Source organism: Hyperolius riggenbachi, chromosome 3, assembly GCF_040937935.1.
Source record: "Hyperolius riggenbachi isolate aHypRig1 chromosome 3, aHypRig1.pri, whole genome shotgun sequence".
NCBI lineage: Eukaryota > Metazoa > Chordata > Amphibia > Anura > Hyperoliidae > Hyperolius > Hyperolius riggenbachi.
In genome coordinates this window covers 182,137,194-182,155,368 of record NC_090648.1, presented here as the reverse complement: position 1 = coordinate 182,155,368, position 18,175 = coordinate 182,137,194, and the positions used below count along the sequence as shown (strand labels likewise).

Below are 18,175 nucleotides of genomic sequence, written 5' to 3'. Positions count from 1 at the left end.
CTATCAGAGGGCAGTAAAACAAAAACTTATCTACTGTAAGTAAAATAAAAAGGCAACAAGGCAAGTGTAACTCATTCTTCACTATATGGGTCTGAATAAACAGCATAACAGCTTATTTCCTGTTCTGTACATGAAGCAGTTCATCGGTCTTCTGTTTACCTATGCTAAACCTGGTCTGTGCCATCACCTATGCCAAGTAGTGAGTGGCATGATGATAAACAATGGAGATTCAGATCTAAGCACCTCATTTTTTAAAAGATGTAAAAAATATCTAAAAACTAACCTCCCAAGGAAGGTTTATAAATCTGAGTGTTTGGGGAGGGGCAGCATTGATTTACTTACAGTGGCTGCTCTGTAGCCCGCATCTATATGAGGGCATCCATCTTGCTACTGTTGTTGAAGGTTAGAAGTGCCTGCAGTGATGTCAAGCCTATCCCCAGCTGCAGCAGTGCATGCCGTGAGATGTGGTCATTAATGTGATTACAGATCACATTAGTGGCCTGTGTACTAGAGCTATTTCCACCTGAGCCTGACTGGAAAGCTGCTACTGGGTCTGCACAGGATCACGGTAGGTAAAGATTTACTTTTCTAGTGTTCAGGGGCTGCCAGTTCTGGATCCCGGAGGGTGAAGAGGACGGGGAAGCCTCACTAGGATCCAAAAGCTTTCCCCTCCCGAGATAAGTACCCCCAGAGGCTGTTTTTTTTTTGTCACAGATTTGTTTTAAAAGTTAATGCTACAGATTCCAGTTGCAATAAAGCAATCACATTGCATGTGTAGCCAACATGCAAGCCTTAAGGACTGGAGTGAGCTTTAGAGACTGCAGAATACTGACATTTACGCAACAGTGTTTTTTTAGTGGAGTTGCTGAACTCTGGCTCATGGGGAACACACCACTCTGTTCTCTAGATGCCCAGCTTACATTATGCATGGCAAGATATCAGCAGTAAATCAGATACCACTGTACTCAATTCAACAGTTGTTAATTAACATTGATGAAATTACTTAGAAGAACAGTTCACATTTAATATTGGAATTTCAAAAGCCAAGCTTTAAATATGTAATGCAACAGACAGCCAAATAGTTAATGTGCTTGGAAATGAGTTATGATTTGCAAAATGTTTCTACGTAACGCACAATTTTGCATGCAGATTGGATTAGTCCAGTTTCAAATTGGCAGCAACTGTGTTTGATTTTAAGCTGCTCTGCGGTAGATTAAGGCTGGGAAAACACAGTGTTTTTGCCTGCAACGGTAGTCAATGGGCCGCATTAAAAAAAAGCATATGCGTTTTGTATGGATTTTATAACTTTCGTTTTTAAAACCGCTGGTTTTGTTGCATATTTTTCAAAAACACATCAACATAACGCAAATAATGAAAGTCAATGGCAACGCAATGTAATGCGTTTTGTATGCTTTTTTTATTCTTGTTTTCTGATGCATTTCCGCTTCCTGCTGTCTGCTTAGTGATTTGCATAAAACGTATGCAAAACGTAAGAAAAACGCATATGCGGAAAAAAGCGCAAACGCACACAAAAAACCCCCTCAAAAATGCACATGTCCGAAAATGCGACCTTTCACGCACAGCCATGTGTGCGCCCAGCTTTCAGGTTGGGGAAATAGAAGGTAAATGGCTGTAATTTTACTTTTTAGAAAAAAGTGATAATCGCTTAAGTCGATCTGTTAAAGCTTTCCTAAAATGTAATGCAGATATGCACAAACTGGTAATAGAGGGGGTCTCAAGAACTGGAGGAAGGGCTTGTTCACACTACAAAAGCTTTTCTAAGCACTTTGTGATTTTAAAAGCTCTTGCTAATGTTATCCTATGTGTGTGTGTTCTCACTGGATTGATGTGATTTTGTAAAAATCCCCCATAGCGTTGCATTATTAAGAGCTTAAAATCTTTAGCACTTAAAGGACTTACGAGGCTAAGTCCATCAAAAAAAATAAAAAAAAGTTAGCTACCTTGTTCAGCTTGTAAGGCACGGAGGACGCCGTCCGCGCCCTCCGTGCCGTTCCGCCTGGTCCCCGCCGCTGCACAGCCCCCCGAACGGTCCCCGACCACGCGGCCCGGGTCGGGCTCCCCAGCCTGTACAAAGATGGCCGGCGGAGCTGGCCGCGGCTGCGCAGTCCGCATAGCCGCGAGTGCGGCTGCGCAGCTCTAAGGCCAACCCCCAGATCCACGCTGGCGGCTATGCGGACTGCGCAGCCGCGGCCAGCTCCGCCGGCCATCTTGGTAAGGGCTGGGGAGCCCGACCCGGGCCGCGCGGTCGGGGACCAGGCGGAACAGCACGGAGGGCGCGGACGGCGTCCTCCGTGCCTTACAAGCTGAGCAAGGTAGCTAACTTTTTTTTTATTTTTTTTGATGGACTTGGCCTCGTAAGTCCTTTAAAAAGCTCTTGTGTAGTGTGAATGAGCCCTAAGACATATTATATAAGATGAATAAACAGAGTGAAAAGGGGCTGGCACAGTGGATATCAGCCTTGGGGGAGGGTCTCCACTATATGGTATCAGGGTGCAGGGTATAGCCTTTTGCGTGCATGGATAGGTAAACTAGATATAGTACAGCTGATTAGTAAAAGAAGAGAACAATCCTGCACTGCTCCAAGGCCTTTTTAATTGTATTTCAGTCAGTGAACATCTTCATCCATAAAACATTCAGGTTTTTCACAGGAAAGCAAACATAACTGACATACCCTGTTTAGGTCCTGGCTGTGGGGCAATGTGGGAATGGCAGCGGCCCGCCTGACGACCGTTTCGCTCTGAGTGAGCTTCCTCTGAGGCTCCGTGGCGCACGGAGTTATGTTTGCTTTCCTGTGAAAAACCTGAATGTTTTATGGATGAAGATTTTCACTGACTGAAATACAATTAAAAAGGCCTTGGAGCAGTGCAGGATTGTTCTCTTCTTTTACTAATCAGACATATTATATAAGGCTCCTAAGCATAAAAAAAAAAAGTTACAAAGTTACTAAAGTGATGTCTCTGCTTACCTTCAAGTATTATAAGGACTGTATCTCGTACCAGCCTAATGGTAGTAAATATGACAAGTACAGAAAATATGTAGGTACAGATTGGATCCGCTATTTTGTATTCTGGCTGTAAAAAAAAAAAAAAAAAAAAAGTAAACATACATTTTCATTACACCGCAGTGCTTTGGGAAAAATGCAAGATGTAGATTGAACCATGTCCTGTTCCAGATGTTTAGTGATTTATGATGTGGAAAAGGTTGCCATCTGCAAAGCTTATACCAGTACATGTGCTCTAGGCCTTTGCAAGAGACAATCCCATTTAAAGGACAACTGAAGAGAGAGGGATATGGAGGCTGCCATATTTATTTTCTTTTAAGCAATAGTAGTTGCTTGGCTATCCTGCTGATCCTCTGCCTGTAATACTTTTAGCCATAGACCCTGAACAAGCATGCAACAGATCAAGTGTTTGACAATTATTGTCAGATCTGACATTATTAGCTGCATGCTTGTTTCTGGTGTTATTTAGACACTACTGCAGCCAAATAGATAGCAGAGCTGCCAAGCAACTGGTATTGTTTAAAAGGAAATACATATGGCAGCCCCCATATTTTTTCTCACTTCAGTTTTCCATTAAATACAGCACAGTGCACTCAAGTAAGTTCAGTGGGAATACATCCAACGTCGGGAAGCCCAGGCTCAGCACGTTCATGGGAAGAGATCAAAGGTGAGAGCCTGGATTTGGTGAGTATGAAACACATACCCATCACTCTCCCCTCCACCCCGGTATTTATACGGCACTTGGTGTAGTTACCGCATGCTTTAAAGAGAACCTGAAGTGGGGTTCTGACAATGCTATCCGCATACAGAGGCTGGGTCTGCCTATACAGCCCAGCCTCTGTTGCTATCCAGATCCCCCCCCTAAGCCCCCCTGCGCTCTGCTATCCCCCATAAATCACAGTCACGTTGTGCGGGCTGTCTTTACCTCTGTAGTGTCATTCTCACCGCTCCCCCGTCTCCTGCATAGCTCCGGTCCCCGCCCATGTCCCTTCCCTCCAATCAGTGGGGAGGGAAGGGACGCGGGCGGGGACCAGAGCTATGGAGGAGGCGGGGGAGCGCCGAGACTGACACTACAGAGGTAAACACAGCCCGCTGCGACACGCTGCGTGTCGACAGCGCGGCTGTGATTTATGGGGGATAGCAGAGCGCAGGGGGGCTTGGGGGGGGGGGGGGATCTGGATAGCAACAGAGGCTGGGCAGTATAGGCAGACCCAGCCTCTGTATGCTGATAGCATTGTCAGAACCCCACCTCGGGTTCTCTTTAAACCAAAATTACACTATAAATCCATATAAAATACTGTTGCAGCACAACACTGCTATAGTGGTCCAACAGCACTAGCCCAATTTTAGTTGATTCACAATCGATTCAGGACTGTGCTAATGTTTTATGTAAAATGGTACAGTAAGAAAATGGACCCAACAAATGCCACCTTGGCAGGATTAGATTGGAACATTTTCAAGCTGCATAAATTTGCAAAATCCTGAATGGATCTGGAATTATTTGCATCTCATTGACCATCCATAATGATGGGCAGACAAAACCGAATTCCGCCTGTTCCTCAAAGAAAACAACTGATGAACGGGCTCATTACCTGGACATTAACCGCCTCAGAGCAGAGCAGTTTTTGCCTTTTAGTGCTGCACTATTAAAGAGTTATGACGTTTTATATTTCCATCTGAATTTACTTATATTTTATTTTAAATGCCAACTAGGACTTTAATTTAGTGGTAAAATATATTATATATATATATATATATATATATTTGCTTTCTTAGGTATAAAAGACAATACATGTTAACAAATCCCTCTACTATTAACCAATTGAAATAAAGCTCCCCCATTTATAACGTGCTACTGATCTGTATTCCTGGAGAGATCAGAAGACCCTCTGACTGTATATTGTTGCCTGTGCATCCGCTGCACAGGTACAGAGCACAGCTGTGGGTGCGGTCAGCAGGTGTTATGGCTTTTCCAGGTCTCTCTTTCTATAAATTCACAACCACTGGCCACTGCTGTGACAGCCCAGGGATTTACAAAACAGGGCCACCAGCATACGAGCAGAATAGCTCAGGGAAGGATTGTAAAATACAATGTAAACACATAAAAATAAATATGTTTCTCCCAGAGTAAAATGAGCTATAAATTACTTTTCTCCTATGTTGCTGTCACTTATTGGTCCTTTAAAATGGTTTTAATTAGGTTATGAGTACTATTATTATTTAACCTTACAAATGTAACAGTTCTGCTAAAACAATCATATCCTAGACCTAAAGGACAAACCAGCACTGCATACATTTAGTGTGCAGTCTTCATTTGGGACCTCTATGGCTTGTACCTTAAATCGAATGATGTAAGCAGCTATTAATACTCCGATACTTTGCGCAAGGTCTCCGAGTGCATGCACAAATGCAGCTCGCACTGCCAGGCTACCGTGGCTATGGCCATGAGGACTAGGAGAGGAACTTGCAGGAGCACTGTGAGAGTGTGAATGTGAATGAGGATGGCCTGTCTGATTTAACAGAAATCCCATTCTGAAAGACAAAAAAAGAAAAGTGAGACACAAACAAACAAGTAGGAAATTCAAGAATACACAGGATCAATCAATAAGGCTCACAGGACTTGCCAAATTTCACCTTCAGGCAATCAGTAGTGGAGTACATTCAAAATAAACTAAGTAGGTTTGTAGAGTACATTCCAATAAAAGATAGAATTGTGAGAACAGGTTATTTAGCCTGGGGCAGAGCTGAGCTCACCTCTATAAAATAATCACCACAGCCCGGAATATTATAGCATTAAGACATTGCATAAACATATACTTGGAATAGCAACTACATTAGGGTGTCACATTGCTCTAGCTTACTGGCAACTGGCAGCCTTTGCTGAAATTTCTGTTGGACCTAAATGGCGACAGCACTTATGCTGCACTTTCTCTATTAGAGAAAGTAACACGGTTTCTGTGTTAAAGCGGACCCAAACCAAACATTTTTTTTAATTAAAAATATTTAGTTGCACCACTCTGACACATACAAAGATAAATAAACACTCCTTCAAACCTATGATCATTTCAGTGCATGCTTTTCCCCCTTCTCTTTTCATAGCTAGGGTTATACTGGGGGCAGCCATTAGCAATTCCTCCATTGCCGGACACCATCTACTCCAGCAGTTTGCCGGATTCTGTCCCGGCAATATGAAAGGAAGGGAGGGGTTCCTCCAATAAATGTAAAATATATTTTATTTTTGTCATAATGCAGCTGAAAAAAGGCTGCTATTTATTATTATAATTTAGAAAATAGATTTCTGAAATCTTGTATTTTTAATTTGGGTCCACTTTAACCAGTTTAGTACATATGATGTGAATGATTGTTATGGGATACACCAAGTCCTTGTGACCGTCATGCACAGTTCTGTACAACTTGTGGCCCACAGGCCGAACTCGCTTGCCTGGCCTGTCTATTGTGCCAGTGCCCCCTCCTCTGGTAGGCCCACCTCGCCCCTGAAGACAGGACATTAATGCTCCGCCCCCTTTAGCTAAAAAAAATCTGCATACTTGCCACGCACCTGCCCATAAAGTTGGGAAGCACTTCCCATGCATATCTCAAGCTGCTGTATGCCTGCTTGCACACGCTTTCATTGAGACATTTTCATACTTCTGATATTCAGTAGCTAGCAAAAGAACATTGAGCCACTCCTGTTGCTGAGCACTGACTCACCTGTGCCAGGCCTTACCCAGACAGCTAAATCCAAATTCACCTTTAGAGAGTACAGATATAAATAACCTCATCCCTCCACCTCTCTTCAAGGACCGAATTAACTACTTCTACATTCTCAACATAAAAGGAAAAACACACATTTTGGGCCCTTTTCTCTTTTTCTTTTGCACATTAACGCCTAATTAACCCTTTTTTCACATTCACTCCTTAAAATTAATTAAAACCCACTGCATAAGGCAAAAGTCTATTATGCCTGACTAGTCGTCAAGACACAAATGGTGTGTCCATTCAACTATCACTATGGAAAAATAAGATCTGTAGTTTAGATTCCCATGTAGTTTGGAAAACCATCACTGAGAAAAAGCACAATTTCTTTGCATATAATTTTTCATGTGGGTCAGTAAATCTGTCTTGTTTAATCTTCGCATACAGCTTGATGTCATACATATACAGGAGTTGGCGGTTTGTACTTCCACTCCTGAAGATTTATTCATATCCTGCCCTTGTGATTATTTGTCTGAGAGTGTTTTAGCCTGTGCATGGGCACAATGCATCACCTTTATATATGCCACACTTGATGACAAGCATCTTAAGTTAGCTTCCAGTGTTGTCTTTTACTGTCCCATTGAGTGTTTGACAAAGGTTCCTGTAGACTTTGTAAGGTGCCAGGCATTCACATATGTGGTCTTGTGTCATAGGCTTTCCTGAAGTCAATCCAAGCTGTGGTCAGTTTGGTCTGTCTAAATTTCTCTATTTTCAAGCAACTGGTATTTTGGCCAATTTTGATATCTCTGTATATCACTTTGGTATTTTAAGAAGTCAAAGTTAAAGCTAATCAAGAGAACACAGCTAACTGAAGAAAAATTGTTTGGTCCATCAGAGATACAAAACCAAAGCAAGGGATGTGGCTGACGATGCAAAATGTAATTTTTCGTTTATTGCTCGCTTTTAAAAACAGACACCACGTGTCAATGATCGAGCATGAAGCAGGAATTCCTCTGGTAAAATAGGTACACTGTGACAAGGAATTACTAAATTAAGGAACTCATATCGTGAATGCATTAAGAAAGGATTGCTAATTTATTCTCGTACTCAAGCTAATTGGTACAGCATGGGGGAGAACTCAGTCACATCCATTACAAGTTTTACTTATTTTGTTATTTACGACTGAAAAATGTAGCAAGGTACATATTTAAAAAAATATATAGCTACTCAATAAAAGCAGAAATACATAGAGACCCATTTGTGCAACTTACATTATGTTTACAGCTACACCAACAGCTGCTGTTATCAGCATTACATCTCCATTTATAGTGTAGTCCATATGAATAGTTCTTTGAATGGCTTCATACAACAAGTAGCCTGTAAGAATATACACCAGCAATACACTGATAATGGCTGACAGGACCTCTGAAACAGACAAACAGAAAAAATAAAGTTAATAGCAAGAGCACCTACATGCTAAGCAGTATTTTTCTTTCAATTTAAAGGAGTCGTCAGTCAAATATTGCTGTCCCATGATATACTTACCCGGGGGCTTCCTCCAGTCCCTTGCAGCCGACATGTCACCCGCAGCATCTCTGCTCGTAGCCACTGACCCATGGTCCTTGCCGGTGCAGAGGCCAACCTCGAAGTTGTCCTCTACTGCGCCGCTGTCAAAGTTCACGTTGTCCGCAGTGTACTGCGCAGGCGCAGAACTACTGTGCCTGCACAGTACACTGAAGACAATGTAGATTATTAACAGCGGCGCTCGTGCAGGCGCAGTGGAGGAGGTCGGCAGCTGCAAGCTGAGATACTGCGAGGGACATGTCTGCTGCAAGGGGCTGGAGGAAGCCACGGGTAAGTATATCATGGGGAAGCATGATTTGGCTGACGATTCCTTGAAAGGCCTTGACACTCATAACCCAAAAAAAAAAAAAAAAAAAAAAATATTATTAATATTATAATAAGGTTGCTTTAACAGGAAACTTTTTGTGGTATAGAAGGTAATTTCAAACTCTTACAAAGAAACTTCCTCAGCTATAATGGAGGGACAGTTAAAATTAGATAGTGCACTGCACATTTTGGACAAAGAAAAAACTGGTTTGCAAGAATGGTTAATAACTGAAAAAAAAAAAAAAATTGCCAGGGGAGCGGCGCAGCACTTTTTTTTTTTTTTTTTTTTTTTAAATCATGTAGCTAGCCTAGCGCTAGCTACATGATAGCAGCAGTGCAGCGGCATCCCCCCATCCCTTCCGATCGCCTACGGCGAACGGGATTTCCGGTTTGGCTTCCCCCGTCGCCATGGCGATGATCGGGATGACGTCATCCACATCATGGCGCACGGGGGAGTCCTGATCCACCCCTTAGCGCTGCCTGGCGGTGATTGGCCAGGCTGCGTAAGGGGTCTGGGGGGAGGGGGTGGCGCAGCGGGTAGCGACAAATCGGCGCGGAGCGGCGACGATCATGTAGTACACGCAGCTAGCAAAGTATGTAACAAAAAAAAAAAAATGTGCAAATCGGCCCACCAGGGCCTGAGAAATCCTCCACGGCGGCTTAGCCAGAACTCAGTTTGGGATTACCGCCAAGGAGGTTAAACATACTTTTAGCTGATTGAAATAAAATGTGCTACTTCTGTGGGTAAAACCTACACATTTTATGTGCCCATTTGTCCCAGTTATTATAACGTTTAAAATAGGTCTCTAGTACGATGTATTGAGACAATATTTTATTTGGAAATAAAGGTATATTTTTCAGTTGTGTCTGCCACTAATTACAAGCTCTTATTTGCAAAAATAATTGTAATATACACTCATGAGATACATATTAAAAAAAAGTCCCTAACAGGGCCGAATTTAACATAAGGCACTGCAGGCAAGTGCAGTTAGTAGAAATCTGACCGAAGTGACAGGTTTTGGATTAGTCCATCTCTTCATGGGGGATTCTCAGGGATTTATTTATTTTCAAAAGCACTTAGTGAATGGAAGTTGCTCTGTCCAACTGCCAAAAAACTGTGTAGTGAGCAGGGAGGCTGGCCTGCATCATTGTTTAAATCCTTTTTCGGGAATATCTTTATAAAGAATAAAAGCCTTGCTGAGAATCCCCTATGAAGAGATGGACTAGTCCAAAACCTGTCGCTTCTGTTAGATTTCTACTACCTACTGTAAGTGACAGCAACATAGGAGAAAAGTCATTTATGACTCATTTTACTCTGGAAGAAAATGTACTTATTTGTCTATGTTTGCACATATTTTAAATTTTACAATTTTTCGCCATAGTGCCCCTTTAACTGGCATGCCCAATGCAGGTCAGGCGACATGACGGCTTGCATGCACCAAGGGAGAAGGAAAGCTACAAGACGTCGCTGGAGGCTCAGTAAGTATTTGGCAGGGAGGAGGTTTGTGCTTTTTCAACTAGTTGCTTTTTAGATACATTTTTAGCTTGAATTATCTTTAAGTAGACCCCTGATTCAGTTTGGAGAAAATTTAACAGCATATAAAGACCCTCCAATCGTTCAGCATATTATAAAGAGAAGGGGCATTCATTTGGGAATGGTGGGCAAAACATTTTGAACATACAGGACCACTAGTGTGCAAGAAATATAAAAAGACCATTTAAAACAAATTAAGAAACATCCATAAATGAGGTGCCTGTCTTTCACAAGCTTGGACTTTAAATGCCTCTGACCTACCATTTGAAATTTCTTCCTTTCACTCATCTGTAATCCTGTCTTGAAACCCAAATGGAATCTTTAGTAAAATCAAGTTGTTTCAAAACCCAAGAAATATATCATGATGATACTGAAAAGCACTTTATTGCATCCACGTCTTCCATGCTATAAAGCCATAATTTGATTGGTAGATATTGATGAGACTTAAATAAAGTTGATAGCCACAGTACAGTACTTAGCTGCAGGTTAGATTATTATCATTTATAACCAGTAAAACTGAACCATACCCAGTCGATGGAATCCAAAGGTGAATCGTTTGTTTGGAGACTTTGAAGAAAGCCACAGGGCTAGCAAGGTCAAAATAATACTGCTGAGATCAGTAAGCATATGAAGTGCATCGGTCATAATTGCAAGGCTGTTGGAAATATATCCACCTACAATAAAAGGATTAAAGTGTCAAATAATCCCAAAAGAATTTTTCTTTAAAGCTGTGCTGAGAGGCCTATAAAGGCATGCTGTTAGAGGAATGTCATTTAGTACACGCTACTTTTGAAGCACTTAGATAAACTATACAAGATTTTGAAGACTGTGGGTATGTTATCCTAGTCACTAAATGAGGAACAGAGAATCTTCTTAAATTCTTACTTCAGAGAATAACACCACCTATATCTTGACGTCACATTTATACAAACCACAGTATGTTTCCAGTGTTGCCAGCTCATCTCTTTAAATGCCGACACATGCGACTTATACGTGTCTTGTGACTAGTTGCAGTCTAGTCACTAAATATAGAATATGTATATCTACATACCCTGGAGTGGGAAAAAAAAAAGAGCGTCAACTTACCTATGGAGGTTCCGTAGCCCCCCTTCTCCACGCAACAGCTGTCACCACCCCACTTCAAGATGGCTGTGAGTCCAGCACATTCCCAGCCACTGGTGTATGCAGGGAGTTGTGACGTTACTGATCACTAATTAATGCCAGGAAGATATAGTCACTATGCATGCCAGGACATGTCAAGACATACAGGGAGATATAGCCTTTACATCTCCAAGCATACACCAGTGGTGCTGGACTCTTGGCCACTTAGAACTAAGACCGTGCAGCAGTGACAGCTGCACGGCGGAGCCCTTAGTGAAGAGCAACCCCCATACGTAGTTTGTTTAAAGAACAAGCGACACCCATGCTAACCTAGAAATAAAAAACACATATATAAGTAGATAAATACTACTTCTACTTACATAACAGATGTAGTGTGCTATCCACGTAATGAATCCTGCAAATTTTACAAAGGAAAAGCAGAAAATCCTATTCTAGGCAGTGGCCATTAGAGATGTGGCGAACGGTTCCCGAACCGTTCGCCGGCGAACATCTCTAAATCCCTGGGGCTTTTACTACTTCCAGGTCACTCTGAGCCGGAATAGTACGCCTGCGCTGCCCGGCGGAGCGCGTCCTAGATCGCGCTCCTGTTGCCGGGCACTTTCTGCTCATGTGCGTGACGTCATGAACGACGTCACGCTCATGCGCAGAGAGTGCCCGGCAACAGGAGCGCGATCTAGGATGCGCTCCGCCGGGCGGAGCAGGCGTACTACTCCGGGTCAGAGCGACCCAGAAGTAGTAAAAGCCCCAGAGATGTTCGCCGGGCGAACAGTTCGCCACATCTCTAGTGGCCATTTTGCCAAGCTAATGCTGACATATCCTCCCTGACTCTTGTCTTCCCCCTTCCTTCTCTTGCTCATTGTGTATTCATTAGCTGCCCTCCTCCCAGAGTCTTCAGACACTCCCACTGAGGTGTATACTAACAACTGCACAGTCCATTTTTTGTTTACACATCCAATCACTGAGTCACCTCAGCCTTGCCTGTAAACACAAGTAATCAGAGGGTGTTTCTGATAAGCAGCTAGGCAGGGAAATAAATGGAAGAGGATGAATATATTATAGATAAAAAGAACTCCCAGAATTCAACTCTTTGGCACTAGGGCCAGTGCTCCTAAAGTATGTGATAACTCCAAACTTACAGCAGAAAAAAAGTTTTGCAAGTTTTGAATGCAGGATTAGCATCTTTATCACTTAATACACTAAGACCAGTTGCTGTTGAAATTTGATTTTTATGGTGACAATACCGACACACACACACACACACACACACACACACACACACACACACACACACACACATCCTACAAGACCCCCGAGACAATTGTTGCCAATTTGACACAGCATAAAGGATTGGGTATATTGGGATATAAAGGATTGGGTATAGGTATGTGATTGAGGTGTGCTCAAATTGTGTGGATATTGATTAAGAGAGGCTACCTACCACTTATGCCAAGCATCCTCCTAGTCTATGATTGAGGTGTACCATAATACTTTGCATAGACTAATTATACATAAGACCTTTCTTTGTGATAGTTTTCTGACATCTAATGATTTACAGGCGAGTGAGTGAGTGAGTGAGTTAGCAACCCTTCCACCCACAAATTGTGGAAGCACAGACACAGATCATTACATTTCAGGCTCTGGCACACACGTTTTTCTCTTGGTGCTCTTTAACCACTTAACCACCGCCTAACGCCGATAGGCGTCGGTGGGTCGTTAGTGGTATAGCATGGAAATGGCCGCTCGATCAAGCGGCCTTTCCATGCCAGTTCATGGAGACTGTCTCCATGAACAGCGTGCGAGCCGCCAATCGCAGCTCGCACGCATAATGTAAACACGCGGGGAAGAAATCCCCGCTGTTTACATCATTCGGCGCTGCTGCGCAGCAGCGCCGTGACGTAGATCGGCGATCCCCGGTCTCTGATTGGCCGGCATCTGATAGGCAGAAGCCTATCCTATCAGGCACAGGACGGATATCCGTCCTGCGCCGCTCAGAGGGGACACCAGAGGGAGGGAACGGAGGTGAGGCCAGAAAACGCTGGTGAGGGGGGCTTTGAGGAGCCCCCCCCCCCCCCGCAAATCAAAAATAGCCGGCGGCGATCAGACCCCCCCAGCAGGACATCCCCCCCGGTGGGGAAAAAGGGGGGGGGGGGGGGGGGGAGTCTGATCGCCCTGGCACATACCTGATCGGTGCTGCGGGCTGTATAGCCCACGCAGCACCGATCACTGCAATATCCCCTGGTCCTTAAGCGGTTAAATTAACATGATTGCTTGGAAAATTTGCCTTGCTCACATTTGGGTTTAACCACTTGCCGACCGCGCACTCATAACGCGCGTCAGCAAAGTGGTAGCTGCAGGACCAGCGACGCACATCTGTGTCGCCGGCTGCAGGCTAATTAATCAGGAAACAGCCGCTCGCGCGAGCGGCTGCTTCCTGTCAATTCACGGCGGTGGGCTCCGTGAATAGCCTGCGGGCCGCCGATCGCGGCTCGCAGGCTAAATGTAAACACAAGCGGAAATAATCCGCTTTGTTTACATTTTTACAACCCTGCTATAGCAGCAGCGTTGTACTAGATCAGCGATCCCCGGCCAATCAGCGGCCGGGGATCGCTGTCACGACAGGCAGGAGCCTGTTAGAGGCTGCACAGGACAGATCTGTTCCTGTGCAGCCTCCGATCTCTGGGGCAGGGAGGGAGGAGAGGGAGAATCGTGCGGTGGAGGGGGCTTTGAGGTGCCCCCCCCCCCCGCCAGCCACACGCAGGCAAGAGCGATCAGACCCCCCCCCCCCCCCCAGCACATCATCCCCCTAGTGGGGAAAAAAGGGGGGCGTGATCTGGTCGCTCTGCCTGCTATTTGATCTGTGCTGGGGGCTGTAGAGCCCACCCAGCACAGATCAGCTAAATCAACGCTGGTCCTTAAGGGGGGGGGGGGGGTAAAGGCGGGGTCCTCAAGTGGTTAACTGAGTTTTACACAAATAGATTTGCAAGAGGAGATATTTTCCATGTATTGTCCAGTGTTTACATACAATATATTGACAAAAGTATTGGTACTCTTGTCTTTACACACATGAACTTTAAGGACAACCCATTCTTAGTGCAACAGCTTCAACTCTTCTGGGAAGAATTTACACAAGCTTTAGGAGTTAAGAAGTTTAGACCATTCTTCCAGAAGAGCATTTGTGGGGTCAGGCACTGATATCGGATGAGAAGGTCTGGCCTACAGTCTTCAATGTGATTCATCTGAAAGGTGTTCTATTTTCACATCAAATTTGCTCCTCCGGGCCTTGATGGACTTTTCTTTGTGCACTGGTGCATGTTTGAACTGGATGAAGCCATTCCCAGCGAGTACAAGTGAAATCACCGCCAGGAGACTTGGGAGCAGGATACAGCAGATATATGGCTTACCATGCTCCTGCACAAGTTCCAGCGGCGTTAATTACTACCCCCCTCCAGGTCCACATGGATAGTAGGGAATGATGTAATTCGGCTGCCAGCGATTGCTGGTGTTCGAATTACAGTGTTTTAAAAGTAACTTCAGCTCCGTCTTCTGAAGGTGCCTAAGTTACTGTGCACCGCTATAGCCTAAATTCCTATTATGGTCTAAGGTGGGGCCAGCTGCACCCAAATCTCATGCACTGGATCCAACATGTTTGATCCCCAGCTCTTACAACAAAGCTGAGAGAATGAAATGGTCTGATATTTCTTGGTATTCTGAAGCAATTTAAAGAGAACCCGAGGTGAGAGGGATAGAGGCTGACATGTTTATTTCCTATTAAATAATGCACACTGCCTGGCTGCCATGCTGATCCTCTAATAATCTAATCCTGAATAAGCATGCAGATCAGATGTCTATGACAAATCTGACTAGATTAGCTGCATGCTTGTTTCAGGGTGTTACTAGAAGTATTTCAAAGCAATTACTTGCTGTTTCTGTGCTTCAGGTTCCTCCCCAAAAAGCTTGTCATATAGGTTTCTTCTGGAAATATGCACCTGGACTGGGCATGCAAAGATTACATTTACATTCCCAGTGGCACTTGTGCCGAGAGGAGTGGGGGGGGGGGGGGGGGGACCCAAAAGCGGGATCGTTATACTTTGTGTGCACAAAACGTACTTACATATGCTCAGTATGCACTCTATGGGCAGAAGCATGGGCCAGAAGATGGAAAGATAACTTGAGCTAGAACAGTAACTAATTACTAAACAGTAATTAGTGGACTTTCAATTACTGATTTGACTAACTCCTATACCTAGATGTGTGTACAATTCTGCTTTACCACTTTTTGTAACCTACAATAACCAAAGTTGGCAGGAACAGAGTCAGATCCTTGCACTGTCTAATCAGATGCACATGAGTTGCTCCCATATCTGGTTAGCCCTGGGCATAGAGTCAGCTGACAGCAAATCTATTTTCAGTAGATCAAAAATCTATGGGAAAGTTTACTCAACACAGGTTAAGCAAAACAGGACTAGTAAAGGCTCCCCCTATGATACTCCTATACGATTCTTCACATGCAGAATAGGTTATCAGTAAAGAAAGGTAAGCGATAAAATATCCCAGGGCTGCCTGGACAGAGTCTCACCCAGCAGCTCAGCCACCATGAAGAGGAGATAGAGTATAGCGGCCAGTCCCAGCCTTCTCTTCACCTTCCCCTGCTTCTGCCTGTCCCGCTGCTGGCTGCAGCTCTCACACGGCTCTGACCGAACAGGCGGCGGAGGTTCCCTTTCCAGCAGGGAGTCGTCGTCGTCGTCAGAGGAGAGAGCTAGGGCTCCCCCATTAATAGCCGGCCCGTCATCCGCCACCAGCACCCGCAGCTTATTGAAGCTGGGCAGCTCGCCGTCCGCCGCTTCGTCTGGGTAGTCAAAGCCTGTGTCATCGCTCAGATAGGGAGTCTGCTCGTCTCGGCGAAGCTTCACACGCAGGGTGCTCCACCAGTCCTGAGACCACCGCCGCCACATGGCAGGCAGCCGGCTCGGCACGGAACTCGCCTCTACTCCAGCCTGCACACAAGTGTCACAGTATCTGCAAGCCACTTCCGGGTACTAGCAGCTAACATTCCAAACAATGCATCACATGACAGCGCGGCGGCGCGCAGGGCTACCACTGCGCCACGTGACTATGAGAGCGAGCGTCAGGCAGCCTGTCACCTGATTGGCATGTTATGCGGACCTCTACTTGTGAAAGCGCACATCCAATACAAGACGTCGCATGATTTTTTTTCTTGAAACTTTATTAACATAGATATGAATGAACAGTAATAGAAAATTAGTTATTTCCGGTTTGTTGATGCAGGGGTCACGTGCCTCAGGGTAGGGGAGGCTGAGCTTGGTCAGCTGTATCAGCTGACAGTGGGGGGCTAGGTAGGATTTCATGGAGGAAGAGGGCAAAAGTGAGGGTCTCAGGATAGAAAGTAACACGTCGCCCCAAGGGCCCGATGCTGCACCAGGTACGTCTGCCTGTAGTATTATCCTCCATACGTGTTTTTACCTATTGCAGTGACATTTACAGCAGAAGATGTCATTCATAGTGCTCCAGTCAGGTTATGATATTGCAGAAGCGTGTGAACTTATATGTTTTGGTTCAGTTTCTGGACAAATAATTGTTTCAAAATACACTATCTTTAATTTAATTATTATTACTATTATGTTTTTATACAGTGCTGGTATCTTCCACAACACTTTACAGAGTGTCTGGTTATGTAGGGAATCTAAAACGAGAGGGATATGGAGGCTGCCATATTTATTTCATTTAAAGGGATACATCCGAGGAGCATAAAAATATAAAAAAAAAATCCACTTACCAGAGGCTTCCTCCAGCCCCTGGCAGACATCCTGTGCCCTCGCCGCAGCTCCGCTCCCTGCCGGTGGGCCGGAGCCCCCTCTGGTACCAGAGGCCTACTTGCGTTCCAGCACATGTCTCATGTAGTTGCGCTGACGTCATCCGGACTGTACTGCGCAGGCACAGTAGCTCTGTGCCTGAGCATTACAGTCCGGATGATGTCAGTGCGACTTAGTGAGCCGCATGCTGAAGCGCAGGAGAAGACGACCTGGTAAGGTCGGCTTCACCACCAGAGGGAACGGGAGCCACCAGAGCTTCAACGAGGGCTGCCACGGGCTGGAGGAAGCCCCAGGTAAGTAGATTTTTTATTTTTATACTCCTCGGACCTTCCCTTTAAAGAGACTCCGTAACAAAAATTGCATCCTGTTTTTTATCATCCTACAAGTTCCAAAAGCTATTCTAATGTGTTCTGGCTTACTGCAGCACTTTGTACTTTCACAGTCTCTGTAATAAATCAACTTTTCCATATGTCTCCATGGCAGCACGATAGGGTTAAGTCCCGCCCACTTCACCCCATAGGACCAATAGTGAATAAATTGAATCCCTAGAGCGTCCCTCCCCAGTCTTTTGTCCTCGTAATCACCTCACCCCTGGACCGGTGCAAGAGGATTAGAAGTTATTACATGTTGCAGAGATCCTGCTTCCTACCATGCCAGCAGGTTGAGCCTCTCCTGCTCATGGTGAAGGTTAGTGCGGGCCGCAATGCACCCAGACACTACTAATTATTTTTATGCATAGCGCAAGGCGCTGCTGTGGCTGACTCCATACTAGTTACCTGGTTAATGGCGTGTCGCCGGCGCTCCCCCTGCAGTAGGATGCACGCTCTGGCGTGCGTTCCATCCGGAGTTCCGCTTTCGGCTCTGTGATGGTCAGGAGAGCTGGGGAGGGATATTTAAGAAGCTAGCTGTCAGTTTTCGCTGGCTTCTGACGGAAGTGCAGCGCGGTCAGTGTGGGGACCAGCTGAATGGGCAGTAATTCACTGTGACTGGTAAGAAACAATCTTCGGTGGGAAGCGCTGGGGCATGCATTATTATTATTATTTTGAGCAAACTAATAGTATGCTCTGTGTTTTCTGCGGC

At 44.8% G+C, this 18,175-nt stretch overlaps 2 protein-coding genes across 2 annotated transcripts in view; one reads left to right on the top strand and one right to left on the bottom strand.

Moving 5' to 3' along the window:
* The window catches only part of SLC30A4 (solute carrier family 30 member 4), a 34,103-nt gene extending 17,702 nt beyond the window's left edge, over positions 1-16,401 (bottom strand). The window contains exons 1-5 of the mRNA XM_068275398.1: positions 15,841-16,401; positions 10,670-10,816; positions 7,990-8,143; positions 5,359-5,554; positions 2,987-3,092 (exon numbers count right to left, since the gene is read on the bottom strand). Coding sequence (XP_068131499.1) covers positions 2,987-3,092; positions 5,359-5,554; positions 7,990-8,143; positions 10,670-10,816; positions 15,841-16,216 — 979 coding nt within the window. The 5' untranslated portion in view covers positions 16,217-16,401. The remainder of the gene's footprint in view (positions 1-2,986; positions 3,093-5,358; positions 5,555-7,989; positions 8,144-10,669; positions 10,817-15,840) is intronic.
* Positions 16,402-16,425: 24 nt separating this feature from the next.
* The window catches only part of BLOC1S6 (biogenesis of lysosomal organelles complex 1 subunit 6), a 35,514-nt gene continuing 33,764 nt past the window's right edge, over positions 16,426-18,175 (top strand). The window contains exon 1 of the mRNA XM_068275399.1: positions 16,426-16,704. Coding sequence (XP_068131500.1) covers positions 16,629-16,704 — 76 coding nt within the window. The 5' untranslated portion in view covers positions 16,426-16,628. The remainder of the gene's footprint in view (positions 16,705-18,175) is intronic.